The 18,946-nt window shown below is 37.2% G+C and overlaps 1 protein-coding gene across 1 annotated transcript in view; it reads right to left on the reverse strand.

The window, feature by feature from the left end:
- Positions 1 to 298: 298 nt before the first annotated feature.
- The window catches only part of DEUP1 (deuterosome assembly protein 1), a 43,750-nt gene continuing 25,102 nt past the window's right edge, over positions 299 to 18,946 (reverse strand). Inside the window, exons 9-14 of the mRNA XM_074572986.1 lie at positions 18,245 to 18,350; positions 16,463 to 16,660; positions 15,351 to 15,437; positions 12,599 to 12,798; positions 7,133 to 7,433; positions 299 to 708 (exon numbers count right to left, since the gene is read on the reverse strand). Of these exons, the coding sequence (XP_074429087.1) occupies positions 538 to 708; positions 7,133 to 7,433; positions 12,599 to 12,798; positions 15,351 to 15,437; positions 16,463 to 16,660; positions 18,245 to 18,350 (1,063 nt within the window). The 3' untranslated portion in view covers positions 299 to 537. The remainder of the gene's footprint in view (positions 709 to 7,132; positions 7,434 to 12,598; positions 12,799 to 15,350; positions 15,438 to 16,462; positions 16,661 to 18,244; positions 18,351 to 18,946) is intronic.

Below are 18,946 nucleotides of genomic sequence, written 5' to 3' on the forward strand. Positions count from 1 at the left end.
ACCTGCATGGCTTAAAGCGTAAGAAAGAGCGAGCTCAAACTTCTCATTTCAGGAGTCCCAAGGGCTATTTCTATGGGCAAGAATAAGCAGAGCACAGATAAGCGCTTTACGCTGGGAGCTGTGACATGGCTAAAGGCCCCTGTTGTTCTTGTTCTGTGCAATCTAGAGAATTTCTCTTGGCTGATTATATTTTCAAGGGAATAATTCCAGTTATTAGCCCTCTGTACATCACAGAATTGAAAGTATTTATCTTACTTAATTTATAGTGCTGCAACAGGGTCTCTGCTGCACACAATTTAACTATGCGAAACCAACCGGTATATTTTAAAATATGTTTAGAGTACAATATTTTGTAATACAGTCAATTTACAATACAGCTAAATAGGTAGGATAATGATTATCTTCCTGAAACCTTGGCGTTAAAAATACATGCTGTTGGCAATGTGCCTAAACGCATTAAGCAACTAGTTGCAGATTTTAGTTCTAAGAAACTCATGGGTGATTACTTGCTTTTATTTCCTTAGTCGGGTGAGGGGCTTAAGTATGCCTGCTTTGCTGTGTCCTGGCATATTTTTTTAGGGTATTTTCAGAATGTCTTTGCAGTTCTTCAAGGTGCGAGTTTAAGCGGTCTTCAAACTCTCTCGTGTGTTTCTCTTCCTCTTGAAGGAACTTCTCTGTTGTTGCAAGGAGGGACCTCTCAGGGGGATACTAAGCAATGAACAGAACATCACAGTCGGTAAAAGCAGCAAGTACTACGACATGTTTGCATTATCAAATTTTAGATTTGAAAAACATCTTAGCCTATAGCAGCTAATAGTGCTATAATGCTTTATGTCTCTCCAAAAGAACACGAATTTGAGCATAGATTTTTAAAGCCATTCTGGTGCCGAAATGACATAATGCGAACATGATGTTTGACGACCTGTGATATTCACAGCATTAGGATGTAGATTTGCCATGAAAAATTTAAATATCCCATTAGACAGAATTAAGCTGCTTCGCAATCTCTAAAGTCTTTGGATCAGCTAGAGGTTATGTTCGTCACTTGTGTAATTTAGACCAGGACAGAGGACAATAATCTGTTTTTTGGAATTACAGAATATAACTAGATGAGTACTGCTGATTGCCTCCTGTAATTTAGCTCTCTGCTTCTGTGATGTGATGCTTTCTGAGAAAAAGAAGAAAACCTATGCTCATTTCAGTACTATCAGCTTCAAGCCCTGATATTCTGGAAAATGTACTAAATTTTATTCGCTGCAAGTAGTTCACTGAAAAATCTTCTTTCCATTTAAAAAGCATTTCGTAGACTGAGACATAAACCATACCGAAATCGGTCTTAAAATGGTTGTCGTGGGATGCGGAGTTGTAGAAAGCAAAGGACATGAGCGAGTCTTTGCTGGAACAAGTTCTAAATTTTTAAGTAGCCATTTTTGTTAATTCTTTTTGCTAGTACTTAATATGCACTCATTGGAATGCCTTTATCAAAATAAATATGAGCTATTTTTTCTTTGCCTGAAGATATTATGCTTGTTTAAATAAATTCAATGTTTATTTGTATAGATAAATACAATTATATGACATGAATTTTTAAGTCAACTGAGAAAAAACTTAGTATAGGAGCTCTAATACTGTATAAAAGAAAGATAATTTTCTCTCTTTATATGATCATATATTGAGAAAGATGACTGACATTTATGATCTTAATTAAAACATGTTAAATAGTTTTAATAACTGATTATTAGTCTAGAATCTCTGGTTTTGTTTTTCCTAGAATGTAAAAATGAGAGTTTATCTGTCAGCACATCAAGTAGGAATGGCTTCAAACGATGTAAATATTCAAATGTTTTGTGGAAAAGGCCAATTCTATTACACCTGTAAATTTTGATTCTAGGCTCCATTGTATCAGAACGGGGTATTCCCTATTTCCACGGCAGCTGGAGGCAGATTTGGTCTTTGCTTTAAGCCTGGTTTAAAACTGCCCTTTAGCAGCCTTTCAGGCCAAAAGATAATACCTAGAGAAATGCTTTGAAGGACTATTCTGGTCAAACTCTTTGCAGCAGACCTGGAGATGAAATTTAGAGATTTCCTATAGCAAACCCCTTTTCTTTTCAAAGTACAGCAAGTAAGCGATAGCCGGAAATAAATTCTGAACGTAATACCATCCTCTAGAGGGAGACAGACTTTCTAAGGTAGGGCTCCTAAAATAAAATTCACAGCTAAAGCAGAATCTTCCTTTTCTGTCCCTCCAAATTAGTGTTTTAACAGGGCAGGGAAGAAAAAGTGACATAATTTGCCATGAAGGAGTAAGGAACCCAAAGGTATTGGAACATTTTGTGCCACAACACTCTTCTATCAATCCCTGCACTAGCAGAGATGAGAAAGAATGTTAATCTTCCAATGTTCGAGAAACTCTGGAGGGGGATCACCATCCTCAAAAACATAGGCATGATCTCCCACCCAAAAATCATCACTGTTTTCCTATGAATCACAGAACGGTTTGGGTTGGAAGGGACCTTAAGGATCATCTAATTCCGACCCCCCTGCCATGGGCAGGGACACCTCCCACTGGACCAGGCTGCTCAAAGCCCCATCCAGCCTGGTTTTGTTGAAGATTTTGAATGCCATGGCTACATTCACATTTATTCCTTCATGGGTGAGGTCACAAGAATATCTCCCTGTGATGTTTGGATTCAATGATAGAGTTGGCAGTACTAGTTTCATAAGTATTTGAAGAATTATGTATTATGAAAAAGACATTGGATTTGGAGGCTTTATTTAAAGAATCACCATGTGTTTCACTTACTGAATACCAGCTCTGAAACCACCGATTCAATACTGAGCAAATAAAATACTTCCAGCGAGAAGTGTAAGAAACTGGGAAAATGTGAATCTGAAATACGAATTTAATAGGTGTCATCACCTAGAGAAAAGTCCTGTCAGGCTTTTGCTTATGGACGGCAGATTGACATGAGTGCTATTCTTCAAAAGTGTTATATCAAGTTATGAGAGATTCTCAGAGATTCATTGGAACAATGTTTACAATTGATGACTTCTCATTCGAAACATATTGGCCTCATGATCAAGCTATCTTCCTAAAATGCTAGTGTCCTACGCTTCAACTGGTACTTACTTTGATGTATTTTTTCTTGAAATACACTGTAAACTGCAAATGAGACATTTCTGAATTTCCTCAGAGCTGAGAGAAGAATGTTTATCACTTAGAATAAGCAGATCATGGTTCCCTACAGCTCCTTACCCGAGGGTCAGACATCACTATCATTTTAGATAGGTCCCTAATGCACTGCTTTTTATGCACTTTGAGAGAAGGTTGTATATAAACAGGTCTAAAAGGCAACATTTCTTGTTAGCAACTAAGCTTTGCTTTCAAGCCTGTGGTCTGTTCTTTCACTATGTTCTTTATTGTCTTTACTTTCAGTGCCTGAGGAAGAAAAAACACAAAGAAACTGCTTTAATCCATGTCTGAGATGAGATTCATGGTCCCTAGTTTTGAATTTCTTTTCCTCAGATAACACTTTTATGTCTTTAGGTTTTCTAACTGGAGCTGTATTGAAATAGGTTCATTGGTAAGCTTTCAACCTAACATTTTGGGTAGTTAGGCAACAATAACTCTACTTTTTCGTTTCTCCAGTGTCAGCTGATCCCAGATTTCTTTGGGGAAGACCCGTAACGAGAATCACTTTTTTGCCTCATCATTTGCTTGAAATGAAGGAGTGCACCTGATAGAGGCGCGTATTTCCACATATGAAATCTGTGCTAAATATGTCTTCTCCTTAAGCAAGAACTACCCAAAGTGCTTATGGGCACTTCAGGAAGCTGGGTCTATTCTCTCTCGCAGAATGCCTAATTCATTTGCCTAGAGTTATCTCTTTCTTGCCCCATGAGTTGTCCCAGCATTCTTGGCTGCACCTTCATCAGGGCAGCAAGAAGCCTTTCACACTTGGGATATTCTAACATTTAGTGGTCAAATCATGAGTGGTCAAGTCCCACAGTGTTAAAGTCTTCTCATGTTTAGCCCCTTCTGCTTTCCAGGAAAATTCTTGTAACGCCAAGACTAGAAAATTGGCCTTGCTAATTTTAGTCTCTCTGTGACTTTGGGGGGCTTTTCGGGGTATTTTCCTCTAACCCGACACTGCAATACATCTCAGGCAGCAGGTACAGATGCCTGTCTTCAACACACTTCTGCTCATATATGACAATCAAAATTGAGAAGCCTAGAAATTGCCAAGCCATATAGGAAGGATTTTAGAGGGCCTAAGTACCTAACCAGCTAGGTAATAGCAATACCTAAGAGAGGCATGGACCACAGAATGTCTCAGGGTAGGCTCAAGACTGTCAAAATCATTCCTAATAATGTCCAGTGGTAGAATTTCCACAACTTTCCATTGCAATCTATTTATTAAGCAATTTCCCATCCTTAACGTTAGAAAGTTTCCTGATGCTTAATTTAAATTTCCCTTGCTACAGCTTAAGTTTTTCTTGTCTTTCCAAGTCTTGAAAGCAAAACCAGACAATGTCTGTCCATCATCGGAAGAGAAACAAGAGAAGGTAAAGTTAAAGATGCAGATTGTGAAGTACAACATACAAAACTGCTTGCTCCACCTGAAATGGCGAAATTGTGTAGAAACGTACTATTCTGAAGGGGCAAATAATTTTATTGCCCATTTAAAAAAAAATATTTATTTTTCTTGAAGCTGGACATTGGACTGTTCTATGGGATAGTTTTCCCAGAGACCAGGAATGGATCAGGCAACTATTTTCTGAAGTGGTTTATTTCAGAAAGAGAGCACACCCCAAAGCACTCTCCAGAGAAAAATATTTCCGTAGATTTGGAAAGCCTTGAAACAAGAATTTGGGGGGTTTGGGGAATTTCCAGTGAATCCCAGCTGAACTTTCTAGTTACTTAAAGGCAGTAGTGACTTTCTCTACACGTGTAACCTCTAAGTAGGAATGTGAAAGGGAACCTTCACTAAGGTTGTCTGAAGACTCTCTACTGGGAGGAGAGATGTAAGTCTTTGTCTAAAGCCCTAGAGACTATTTTCTCTCTTCCCTAAATACCAACAGAGTAATTTTGGTACGTATCAGGACATCACCTGCAATTCTGATGTTTTCAGTTGGTGCTACAAATATTCTTCAGAAAAATGGTCCCTTATAACATCTTCAGAAATTTTGAACATACTGGAGATTTCACTTAGGTGAAACATCATTCCCGAAAACTCTGTCAAAGAACTCTAGTTTACAATATATTGTGTGCTTTTTTCCTCTTTCTCCTTGATGCAATGGCTTTCCATTTGAACACAGCGCTCTAGAGTAACAGATTGTTGAGTCATCTCTGCACTAAAGCTGTGGTACCCCATGTCAGTCTGAGCGATGATTTAATTTTGGCGATCTTCTGAACTTGTACCTGCTTCAAAGACACTGATCTGGACTTAGACACTGTATGAGAAATATCCCTTGCTTAATAGTTTAATTATGTACTTTGCCCACACACCAGCTGGAAAGTGTTTTCCTTATAATCTAGTCAACTGTCTTGGCATCAACCCTGTCCTGAGTGCCAGCTGGGAAATAGTTTCCTTGCAGCTTGCAAAAGTGTCTCAGAATGGACATTTTCTTTGGGCTGGCTGGGAACAGAAGCTTTGTGATCTGGTGTCTCTGTCTGACACTTCTGACAGAAGAGAGGAGGAGAACTGGTGTATACCAAACTCTCCTAAAAAAGTCCAAACAATTCTGTCTACAATCATCAGTTTAAAGAGGAAAGCTCTCAAGCCGTAAGAAATCAAAAGCCATTTACTTAAAATTCCTGTGAAGCCTAAGAATCTAAACATGCAAGTGAGGTCAAACAGCCAGGACTGGGTGGTTCTCACTGTTCTCTGACTACTGGGGCACAGCTGCCGGGACCACGGTCAGTGAAGGGCTGCACTGCAACCCCAGCTTCCCGGGCAGGCCAGCACTATGGCGCTCCCTTATCAACAGTGAGATCCTGGACTATGGAGACAGTCTTCCAGCCGCCACGTTTCCAGTAGGAAAGGATGTGTGCCCATTTCTGAAGTGGACAGCAGAACTGGGGACCACCACAAACTGATTGAAGATGATTGTTGGTGTCATGATGTTCACTTCTACTTAAGTGGCAAGAAAATTGCCTATTGGTTCCCCCCAGTAAATGCTGAAGTCTTCCCTCTTCTCCCTCTACAGGCTCAGCCACACACCTGCACCTGAAGGAGACCTTCAGGGTCTCCTGGGTACACAGATGCATGAATCGCAGCTGGACAGAGAGATGGCTACAGTCCGCTCCTCACTAATCTCTTAGTTCCATTATTTAATGATGGTGTGGTTGCACGGTTTGAGGTCTGGAAAATAAGTGCTAAGTTTTCAATTGGAAACAAATAGTGGCCTGTAGTGGAGGCCTAAGGAAGAATAGAAGATACTAAGAAAGAGGATAAAGCGCAAATTTAGAGAGAGATCTAAAGTCAAAGAAGTATGGAAAGTTTTTCCTAAGAAGTTGCCCTAGGCAAAGTGGGATTTATCCCACTTTGTCATGGAGGTTGGTAATCTCCAGCCTACGGAGACTGAAAGAAAGAATGCTGCATTATTACTCTTTCATTTCAAGAAAAATAGGGATTACAGCAGTTATCGTTTCTGTTCCTTTTCAAATACAATAGCTAACACATAGAAAATAGTTGTTGCAATTCCTCTAATTTCATCCATCAAACAAACGCTGTAGAAACTTGATTTGTTCTAAGAGCACTTAAGGCAGTAAGTTTGCAGGCATTATAGAAATACACTTAAAGCAGAGTGCCCTTGCAGAAGGCAATAAGAAGCAGAGTGCCCCAATATAGAAGGCAATGAGCTAAAATGTAGAAATCTCTCCCACAATCACATAACGGCAGGTAATTATCACCATTGTTATTAGAACAGAGGTATGGCCCAGTAGGGGATGTTTAATCTCCAGAAAAACTGCATTTATGTGAGGATAAGGTATTTCCATTTTTGCTGGGCTGGCACTGTATAAATAATAATGACACCAGGGGTGATCTAATTTTTGGCTCCTCCGAGGCTGCAGTTGGTCCACAGATGGATCTTTGAGAATATATGTTATAGGAAAATAGTTACTTACTGATAATTTGATTTCTTTTGCAGTGTAAGTAGGGCTCAGTAAGCTGCCTGTTCTGCCCTTTTCAGGAAACGGCCCGCCAAAGCCCACAGGATACGCCCCTGGGGCTAATGGAGACTGATCGTCTGTTTTCTTCTCATGACCTCTGGGAAGTGTACGAGAAGATGGAGTGCTATCACTTTCTGAACCAGCGATATTGCCTGGGCCATAGAAAGTAGGACTACAGTTTCTGTGGTAGGCACTGGCTGGGAACACAGCACTCTGTTGCCATTCAATTTCCCATGCTTCTTTCTTTTGGAAAGTTCTAAAAGAGAAAAAAAAATCGAAGTATGAAAACCAGTTCAAACTCTAAGCTACGACAGCAGAGCCAAGGAGGTTTTTTTGTTTTATTTGTTTGTGCAATTTTGATTACTTAGCAAATTTTTACAAATACACTTTTATTATTTTTAAATTTTTAAAATACACTTTTTAAAAAATTGTACAAGAACGTGCTTTTGTAACACTAAGTGAAATCTTCAAGCTTACAAAAGAATTTTAAAGTATTTTATTATGATGTTCCATAGTTCTTGTATCCCACTTACAGTGATCAGAATGGACGTGAAAGCACGTATTTGTAGTTGTGTAAAGCAAAAACTATAATGCTTAACAGCAACTTAAAAAAAAAAAGCAAGCTATTTTCTACCCATTCAGAATATCTTCTTTTCCTGACAGTTAACCGAACAGTTCTGAAACCATAATGTTAAGAGCAGGGAATTTTGAAATGAGCTTGCCCAGATGTCTGCTGAATTAGACTGATTTTCAAATGCATCTTTACTTCTATTGTATACTAAAACATGCAAAAAATTTTTTAAATTATTTCAGATTTTATCACATTTCTGCTACAATATTTCTGACCGAGGTAAAAATTTCCATTGTACTGAGGTCTGTGCTTATGACAAAATTGAAATTTTAGTCTTGGGAGGTAACTACTGTTCTTAACCGTGACAGCTGTTTGAAAAGATCCTATCACTGAAAATATCCTAAAACACTTTACTAATTTGAAATGCAGCTATAAAAGCTTTTAAAGATCAAGTTCCCTGCCATTAAAATATAATTGCCATAAATATCCAAGACTATGTGCTGGTAAGATCCAAGGAAAATAGCTTTTTGGTTTTTTTTAATAAAAAAGAAGAATTTGCCAAGCACAGGGAATGGACAGTGTTTTCTGCAGAAAGATCACACTATAATTTTCTAATCTTAATTTAAATATTTGGTGTTGGGAGAGTGTGGCTGTGCGGTCCTAATGGATCCTGCTTGTACATACGCCCTGAAACATGAAACTCAGTACTCCATAAATGGACTGTGCAGAACAACTCAAAGAACTAATGAAGAACATATTTTTCTCTGATTATAAAAGAAGTAGTGATTAAGATACTCTGAATGCTACAGGAAAGCAAATTATAAGCATGATGCCATAATATTATTACTATAATATTATTATTATACATTCTAACATAAAACTCTCTGAGAATATTCACGAAACCTTCCAGTTTTCTAAATCACCTAAAAATGTTTGCCTTTATGGGGGCAGAGTTTTCTCCTTTCTTTTATGCTTTACTTTAAATAAATACATTCTGCTCTTTGGGCACAGGAAAATACCTTTTCTCCTTTTTTCCCCCCTATTTTAAAATCCATTCCACCTATTGTTTGGATGAAGGGCGCAGTGAAAAAAAACTGCCACAATTGAAGATAGATGGCATGAATAATAAAATCGCAGAGTTTTTTTTCATCTTGTGTTCTGACCTTTTTGGAAGTAATTTCCTCTGTAAACCCACAGTAAAGTCTATGTGATCTGTGTTCCTTTTTTTTTTTTTCTTCCCAGAACTGCTTCTCTATGCATTTAATAACAGTTGTTACTGTTATGTTATAGCTTACTTCACCAAGACCAGAATTCTCAGACTTGGGTGCCTACAGTTATGGTAGCTTTTAGACAGTAAAAACAGATACACCCCCCCCCTCCCTTCCCCCAAAAGGACTGATTTTTTTAAAGGAACTCCACTTCCTACTGTAATCCATAGGATTGCTGGGGCTGTCTGCTATCTTGGAAAAACAGGACACCTACATTTAGGTGCTTTGATATGGATACCATGCCTTCATTTCAGACAGATTTCACAGTTGGGGTCTAAATTTCTGCTAGTTCAATGCAAAATAATATCTAAGAACAGAGTTCTACTTTGAATACAAACTCAAAGGTAGGCAAATATCTGTAAATTTGTAAATAACTGTCCATTTGTTAACACTGGCAATGCAAATACACTATAACTGCGGCTGAATAACTGATGCTTTCAGCGGGTATTTAACATATACATATACTTCACAAAAATAATATCACTGTTGACATGGCGACATCTGGGACAGGAAGCGAAAGTCCTCGCAAAGGGAGTTTATACAGACAGGATTGATTTTTCCAGACTCATATAAAATCAGCCTGGGCCCTATGCGATCAATGACTTCAGTGGTGCAAAACAAACTCCTTACACAGCTTGCGCTGGTTGACGTACCTCGTCTTGAGAAAGAAAACAATAGGTCTTTAAAGAACAGAATGTCTTCAGAATTCGTGTCCTTGCTTTTACCTTGCAAGTGTAACTGCTGGCTTGATTTTAAAAATGGTTTAAAAGTATTTTCCTGAAGAGATTTTTTTTCACTGCTTCCAGTTTATCTATTGCAATAACCCATACAGCGGTGAGTGTGACTAAGGGTGTGTTACCTCCAAAGGGTAATGAAAAACTCCTTAAGACAGATACGCCACCGTCAACACAGATCCTTTACGAGATGCCCAGCTGCCGTAACAGGCGTTCAGTCCTAGCCTTTAACCCCTCACTTTGGCCACATGATGACAGCGCGCGTTGGCTTGACCAGTTAACCTATTTTGTGTATATTTTTATGGTAAGTAAATAGCCTTTCATCTGGGAACTCCCATGCTTTAATTTTGGACGAAACAGGCTAAACACATCAGCTTCATCAGAGAAAGCCCTCTTCAACCATGCCAAAATTTAAATCAGCTGTATGTGGCCAAGGTCTAAATAAAGGATTGAAATCCTGAGGGTGGGGAAAGCTTATGTAAATGGCAATTAGAAGTAAATTACTGAGAACAGTAATTCATTAAAGTGGTTACAGGTAGGATGTGGCCAGTCTTTTTTAGCGAAAAGATGCCACTCCTGCATATCTTTGTAATATTTAGAAATTCACTGTATGCTACAAAAAGGAAGAAAGCATGCCTCTTTCTAAACTGCCAATACAATTTCCTGCAATTTCCTGTATTTTCTCTAGAGGTCTCCTAACTAACTAATGACTGTGCCCCATGCTTAGGATTCTAGTGCTTATTGTGAGACATGCCTGAAAAATATTATAGAATATACTTGGTTGAAGACTTTTCTTTTCATTGTGCAAGCCTTTTCAAGTTTCTGAATGCAAACAGAAAAAACAAAAAGTACAGCTTCTGAAAATTACTGTTTAAAACACAAACGCACACCCCTTCGCACAAACACTATGTTTTCTATTTTTTCGCTATATAAAAAAAAAAGTCTTTTTGCCCTTTCTCCAGTGCCATAATTACCATGGAAACAGAACTGAAAATTAAAACAGAGAAAACATGGTTTACGCTCACAATAAAATAAAACACACCCCAGAGTTTAACTCAACCAACATCAGTTGCTTGGTTTATCTGCATACATTTGATGGTTGACAATTTAATTCTAGTTTTCTGAGAAAATCTTGAGGTAGTTCCCTGTTTGGGAGCAGAGAACAGACAGTATAGGGAAAGCCCAATCTTAAAAAGACGGGCTGGCTGATGTGTATATACAGGACACATGGAATTTGCACATTTTTTTTTGAAATCTGTGTATGTATTTATTTAGCTAAATAGCTTTTCATTTAGGAAATCAAAGGCTCAATGTATCTGTTTCATCAGATTAATTAGAATCATAGTTTCAATGATATTCAGTAACGTGGCTGAGATCTGTGTTGTGCGGAAGGTTAGCCCTCCCAGGTTTCTCTCCCCCTGTTTTGGTTTAACATTGGTCTTCAATGGCTATGAAATCAAAACCCTGCAATTACCTGCGTAGTTCTATTGTCTCTTACTTAAATTCTCATAAATGAAATTTCTCAGTTCCTCATGTACAGCAAGTGTAATTCCTGAGAAAATGGGAAAAAACCCTTACTTTTTCTCACTTAAGAAGAGTAGAAGCATAAGCAAAAATTGCTCTGACCAATTTTTGGGGAAATTATGAGACCTAAAGGTGCAGAATAGTCTGGATCCTGGTTTGCAAATATTTGTTTCAGCAAAACCTTCAACAGTGTTTGAAACTCTATATTCTGTGTGTTTGTGCATATATATATAAAAAAATATGTACATACAAAATATAATATATATATTTACATACACATGAATGCTACCTCCAACACTAAACATCATATTGAAAAGGAAATTTTAGGTGAGAATGTAGCTATATATAATGGGATGCCTTTCTATTTTGCAGAACGAAAATAACTTTAAATTTTGCCAAAGACTGAATGTATGAGTTTGAAATCTTAACCTGTACAATCTTGTCTCCAATTATTTAAACTTTTCTTCACAGAACTGTTTTACATCAGTGCTATCGTGTAACTTCTTTATTAATTACAAATGATCAAAATATTTAGCTTCCTATTAATTTTTACTCTCCCGTACTGTGAAATATTGTTTAGCAGGGAGTTTAATTTTCTTTTTATTACTGCAACGCCATGTTTATAACATGTTTCAAGGTAATTCAGTGCTTCACTGAACACAGGGAATGAAGAAAGAAGTCATGACTACAATATGTTCTCTATGAGTCTGAATATTCTTAAGTCTCATTCTTTTTCCCTAACAAGGAGTTTATTGTAGTAATGATTTATTCAGGGCATCTGAAATTATGTTTCTTGTAAAAGTCAGGTCACCTAAGAACACCAAAACTAGACAAGGCATTAAAATACATTTAATGAAACTTCCAACAAATGAAATTGGCAGGGCATAAAGCTTTTCAGCAGGAGTTGTAGTTTAATCTGCTTATTAAGATAACCTCCTGTGGAGCAGTTTACCTCTCATGTTGGTTTTTATGTCCTTTCCTTGTCTTGTTTTTATTTGGCAGTAAAAATACATTCCGTCCTGTTTTGCAAAACCTGGAACTAAGAATAACTTAAGCAGCACATAAAAAGTTTTTAAAGTTGTTTTGTGTGACAAATATTAAAATAATGATCAAATATTTCTGGGACTTCATTTATTGCCAAATTCAGTTAGCCACCTGGAAAAATGTAGGAAATTCTTACAAATATGCTAACTAGGTCTGATATTTGTGTCGATGGGAGTTCCGAATGAACAGAAACGGGAAAAAAGCTTAAGAGCTTGGCCCAGTTAGATGCTTCCAAAAGCCTTACAGGAAGTTTCATATATGTGTACAACCTAAATATTACCTCTCTTCCTTTGCGTGCATCTTTGAATGGGTATGGTAGCTGTGCTCTGTTTCTCCATATGTATCCATGCAACCCAGTATTGATGTTTCTGTGTCATTTTGTAGTTTAACAAGACCGTTTTGTAATTTTACATTCTCATGTTCTAGTTTGTTAATGGAAGCTGTGAAATTTCCATGTCCTTTGTTAGATAAATCTATACTCTGTGAAAGGAGATAAAAACATCATTAAATAGTCATTTTTTCCTCAATAAATGGATGTCAGTATTTTTACCAAGCAAACACAAAACAATGTTCTATGCTAAAGAAAGACCTAGCTACCATATATAATCATGCAGCACTTAGAGCAAACCACGAGAATTGCCTCCAGAAAAAAAAACAACCACTAGATAAATGGGAAAGAAGGGATAGCAGCCTCTGTAACACAATAAAACAAATTAAAATTTCTCAACAAACATGCATTCAAAATATTATTGTTGTAAATTCATTGCTTGCTTTGTAAAACTTATGACATAAAAGCAACCATAACAGCTATAGCTGCAGACTGTATTGCTCCCTCCAGTAACAATTCCACCAAAAATAGCAAGAAAAATTATAGAAGTTCATTACTATCCTACATACCGGCTATGTCTACAGGCACAATTTAATATCTGTGCCGAGATACAGTCACCTTCAGCTTCAGAAGCAGTAAAGCCACATTAGCACGGTGCTCTCCGTCAGTGTTACTAAACCCTGCTTCTCAGTGGGGTCAGCCCACATGGTATAAAAGTCAAAACACTGGAAGTGCAAGCAACACGTGCACTGCGACCAGGGGCTAAAGAGGCCCATTGACTAGAATATCAAGAGGGGAAGACGGAGCGTAGTTCTGGAAGCTGACTGGCCAGTCCTTTTTTGTCCTGTCACTTATTCCATGAAGCCTATGCTGCACGCCGAGCTAGCTAATTTGGAACTACCTCTCTGCAGTATACTGCATTGCACTGTGTAAATATATGTGCAATAAGACTGTCATCAACAGAAAACTGTCAAAAGATTTATCAGACTACACACAAAAGACTAAAAAAACCCATATATTTTATTAAGTCGTGCTTCCATATATTTCTAGCTTTACCCCATTCTTTGGGAACCCAGTAACTGCTGAGTATTAAGGACTGGGTTCTTAGTGTACTGCTAGCACAACTGGGCTCCCGCACCCGAAATCTTGTCTATTCCTTGCACTAACTGGTCTGATGTCATCTCTTCCTGTAAACCTTGCCTTGCTTAGCTAGTTTAAGGGGAAATTTTTGATCCAAGCGGTCACGGAAGTGCCAGCAAATATAAGAAAATTTAATATTTAGTGCAAGGATAGGGGGCAGGCGGTCAGCTATGTCTCCCAAGTGGAGAGGAGTGGCAGAAGAGGAGGAGGAGAGTGCTATGTCACCTTACCACTAATAGCTCTAGAACCAGCAGTACAGTTATAATGGCATGAACCCCAAAACTGAGCTGGCACGGCTACGTTGCCTTTGAAATCTAAACAAGTAACCCTGCCTGATGATGTCTTACACCATACTACTTAGGCTGGCACTAGTTTGAGGGGGTCTGTGTAGTGCTCTACCATCCTGTACAAACACATCCGTAAAAATCTCTCCAGCCCCTGCAGTCTTAATATCCAAGCACCTCACAATCTTTAATGTTTAGATCCTCACAATACACTAGTAAACCAGGAAATAATTATTAAATCCACAAACGCATTGACACGTGTAGTGACCTTGGTATAGCTAGTAACTGGATTTTACTGTTACAATTTAACAAACACGTGGTACCTACAAGGATTCTTGCCAAACAGCTCTTCTCAAACTTCATGAACAATTATCATTGTAGAGAAGAGCTAGATATGCATACACACATCCATTGATGTTTCCACAATAATATCTCATATATACACATACCTATATCCATAACATTGTATGTGTATATATAGGTAATACATCACTGATTGATAGACATCTACTATTTTAAGGGTGTGGGGAATGTGAGATTCTTTCATGTATTTGTCAGTCTACAAAAAGGCAATTAACAGGCGACAAATCCCCCAAAGATGTATTTACAGCAGTATTTACAAGCAACATGCCAGTGTTTTTCTTAGTGATAGATACAATAACTACAGATGTTCTGTAAGCAGGGGACATTTTGAAGCTTTTTGTGTAAGGCAACGTGTATAATATTTATTATATCCATACAAACTATAGTTCTACATGATATTATGGTGCACTTTTTATGAATTAAACTTTAAATATCTCCTGTTTGGAGAGAATTAAATACTAAACCGAAAATAAGCTGGGTGGGAGCAAAATGTGTCAGTTTTTTACACTGTTACTTAAATATCATATGAACAAAGGGATAAAATAGTAAAAAAGGGACATATTTTTGTATCTGTGAGAATGACGACTGTTTAAAAATAAATATTTTCTGAAATAAATAACATCACTTACAAAAAATAGGTGCCCAGAAACTGTTTAGTGTCTACACTGTTAGTGAAAAATTTAGCTTGCGTCTAGTTTACTACTATTAACGTCAAAATTATTCCTAGCTATACCCATCTTCAGGCTGTGTGTAAACACCACTTGCTTTTGATTATGTCATACACCTTCTTTTTATTTATTTATTTATGTTACGCAAGCCAGAAATCTCTAAATCTGCCATGATCTCAATCTGCATTTACAATAAATACAAGTAACTGTTCTGCATTTCCACATATTGCATACATTAAAAATCATTACCGTGCAACTTTTACACTCCTGGTTTTCCACCATCTCTTTTAGATGTGTGTTTTCAGATTTGATAACGTTGTATCGGAAATCCAACAACTAGGAAAAGATTAATTTCTTCGTTAAATGTTACTGTTAACTTGAAATAACACTGAGTATAGATATATGTAAGTTCAATTTCACAGAATATACACAAAGAATTATGAAACTAACTATAATAACTCTTTTTTAAGTACAGCAATCCTAAAGCAGAAAGAAGTCTTAAACCATCTATAGAAGATATAAAAATGCAATACCTCTGATTTTATTTACCTTTTTGAATGAAGTAATCACTTAGGAAAATAAGAGAGGTCACATGCAGTTACGAGATACAAAGAGGGACAGATTTTGCAGGCCACTGAAACTGGATTCCGAATCATGAAGCCTAGGAACGACATCCACTCTTCTAGTGACATGACAGGGAATATGGCCTGGTAAAGAGTGTCATAAAGTAGGAGACAACTCTCATTTCCCCAAACATTAACTTTCCTTTTGTCAAGAGGAAAGTATTTCATTAATCACAATTTTCAATATGCAGCGACCCTCTCAGAAACCACAGAGGTACCCAGAAACTCTAAATATGAAGGTTCTTTTGGTTTACAAAACTTAAGTAATGAAGATACCATTTCTTTTTAAAACTGAAATTTGCCATTAAATGGCAAATGGGCGATGTTACAGTCTTCAGCTTTAAAATTACCAGACTTTTCTAAGCAGATTTGTAACATTCTTCAGAAAGCTTTAAAAAAAATTGAAAAATTAGGAAACATTCTAGATAACCTAATAAACGGTTCTAATGATAAGGCACACACAATAACATCAAACTGGAAGTTTTCAAGATCTTTTGCATGTTAAAATGGTAACTAAGTTTGATGGTCAGAATGCATTGCCATTTTGATGTACAGTTGACATTTACGTTGTTTTCTTGTTCCAGTATCAATTTGGCTGCTTTAGTAATACTTCACAGATATTACAGCACTGCTGATGAAAACTACGGAAAGAAATGTAATGTCTTTTTTCGCAGAATGTATGTCATCATCGATAGCGTGGAATAAAATGAACTAGGCTGGTTTTGCCTGCTTGCATACCTGTTGTTTTGCTAACAATTTGTCTTTTATCTCTAACTCCATTTTTAACTGTCCTTCCAGAAGACTAGCTTTCTCCATGATAGTTGCTATAGTGATCTCCTTCTGATGAAGCTCTTCTGTCAGGTCAGAGATTTCTGTCTTCATTCGTTCCTGCTCAGAGCGGTGGGACTGCTCCTCTCGATAAAGATGGTTTCTTATCTGTAGCAAATATGTTTCAAAAAGAAAAAATGTTGTGCAGTAAATATGATTGCATCACTTACTACCTACTAGTGACTTTTTTGCTGTTGCTTCCAAGATACCAACTCTTCTAACCAAATCAGAGATTTTTGAAATTTTATAATAAAATGTCTTCATGAGTCAGTGCACAGGGCTTTATTTTTACGTCTTTTTTCAATCCTTCTCTTGTGTTTTCATTTGCTTATTTAGTATTAGAAATGAACAAAACACAAGGCATTTAAATTAACATTTTAAAAGAATGTAATAAAAATGATGTTAATTTTAAGAATTGGAATTTACGGCAAAGAATACCCAAGGAAATATCCATTCAACAAACCTAAGTATGATTTATTTATATTGCTCCTAAGTTAATTTAGGTTTAAAATAAGTTTAATGCCGCCTAAATTAACTTGGGAGCAATATAAATAAATCAATATCTAGAGACTCTTTAATGAGAAACTATGTTAGAAACAAAGAGTATATATGGTAAATCACTTTATGAGAATCTCTCTTTCCATTATATACAGCGTTTAAGGTCAAACTTTCTGCACTATCTCCTGTGCAGAGTTCTCCAAAGAATCAACACAAAATTTGTTTTCATAATCTTTCTACTATAACCAACAATTAAGTACTGATAGACTTTTGTATTATGTAAGAAACAAAACTAGCAAAAGCTAGTAAAAACAAAAGCTAGCAGAACAACCTTTGAACCCATTTTAATAATTCCTCACAGTACTGTACACAATCAGTAGCAGATGGCATTTAATTTTTATTTATGCAAACTACACAGAAATTCTAGAATTGTAAACAAATAGATGTAGATGCGAAAAACCTAAGAGCTAGATCATTACTACCATGCGAAAATGGCTGCATCCAAGTCAGCTGAATGCAATTAGAGATATTCCTGCCTACATTGCTACTCAGCAAAACCACAACATGCCTGTGAGATGAGTTCTGAGAATCCTCTACTCCCAAAGTGTTTTGGCCTGCCAAGCCATATGCCATTCCACAGTGCCATGCCGCTACTGCTTGCACGCAGCACTTCTGCAATGCAATGCAATATGATGCATAGTTCAAACAGAAGCGCACTGCCCCAGACCGTGCAGCAGGTGACTGGTTAAGCTCAGCCTCGTGTGGGTACCTGCCACAGTAACTCGTATCTGTTGATCTGTTGGCATATCTCGCGTCTGAGACCGCCTACAAACTACTGCCTACCTCCTATAGCCTATGAATTACTCATGCCTTGGTGGGTTTATTACATGCAAGGTGTTACCTGAATATGCTTAGGCACGGTCTCTCCCGTTATTTCAATGAGGTAGCTAGCTGTGTGGTTAGCGCACAGAATGACACTATGTGCGTACAACACATAGTTGTCCAGCTACACAACTGCCTCCAGAAATGTAACCATATATGAAAACTTTTTCATATAAGAAAACTCTATACTCTCCTAAAGCCACAATTTATCCTCCTGATCTCTTCCGCGTATGCACGTACCCTAGGTCAGTACTCTGCTCTCTTTCTAAAATCACATATTGTACTTAAGAAATATTTAACAATGTGAAATACCTTGTTTAGCTCTTCTCGTTGGTGTTCTTGACTTTGTGCCAATAGTAATAACTCAGCATTTTTATTTTCAAGTTGCTCAGTAATTTGCACACAAGATGATTGATGCCTTTAAATAAGAAATAAACAAAACACGAAACAAGCAGAACGTTCAATAACCTCTACCTTACAGTATGCTCTCCTCAGTGTAAAACTGTGTAAGACCTGCTCACTGATGGGAAAAAACCAAACAACGAAAAGATTTGGCCTAAACCAAGTTCAATCTTGGAAGATATCTGGAGATTAAGGACAGTGCAAGTGCGTGCAGAAAGAATCATGAAATGTCTTGTACATGGTATTTCATACAATCTCAAATAGCTGGGGTAGATTAGGTAAACCATAAAAGGATGAACATTTTCCTCAAAGGAGGTTAGCGAAAATCTTAATTGCACTACTTCCAAAGTGTTTTAATGCTGAGAAAATGAAAGGCACTGTTAATATGTAAATAGAAATAAATTAAATGCATTGATTTGTAAAGATCTAGGCAGCATTAAAGCCTTTTAGCAGAGCCCCCATCTATTGCCCACAACCTTGTCATATATAATGGCTAATGAAAATGTTTATTTGAAAATTGTTTAAAATCTGACATTTGAATCCAGAGTATCTTTTTAAACAGACTTAATTTAAATCAAATGTAAGAAAAGTTATTAGCTTAGAAGTACTTGT

Source organism: Larus michahellis, chromosome 1 (genome assembly GCF_964199755.1).
Source record: "Larus michahellis chromosome 1, bLarMic1.1, whole genome shotgun sequence".
NCBI lineage: Eukaryota > Metazoa > Chordata > Aves > Charadriiformes > Laridae > Larus > Larus michahellis.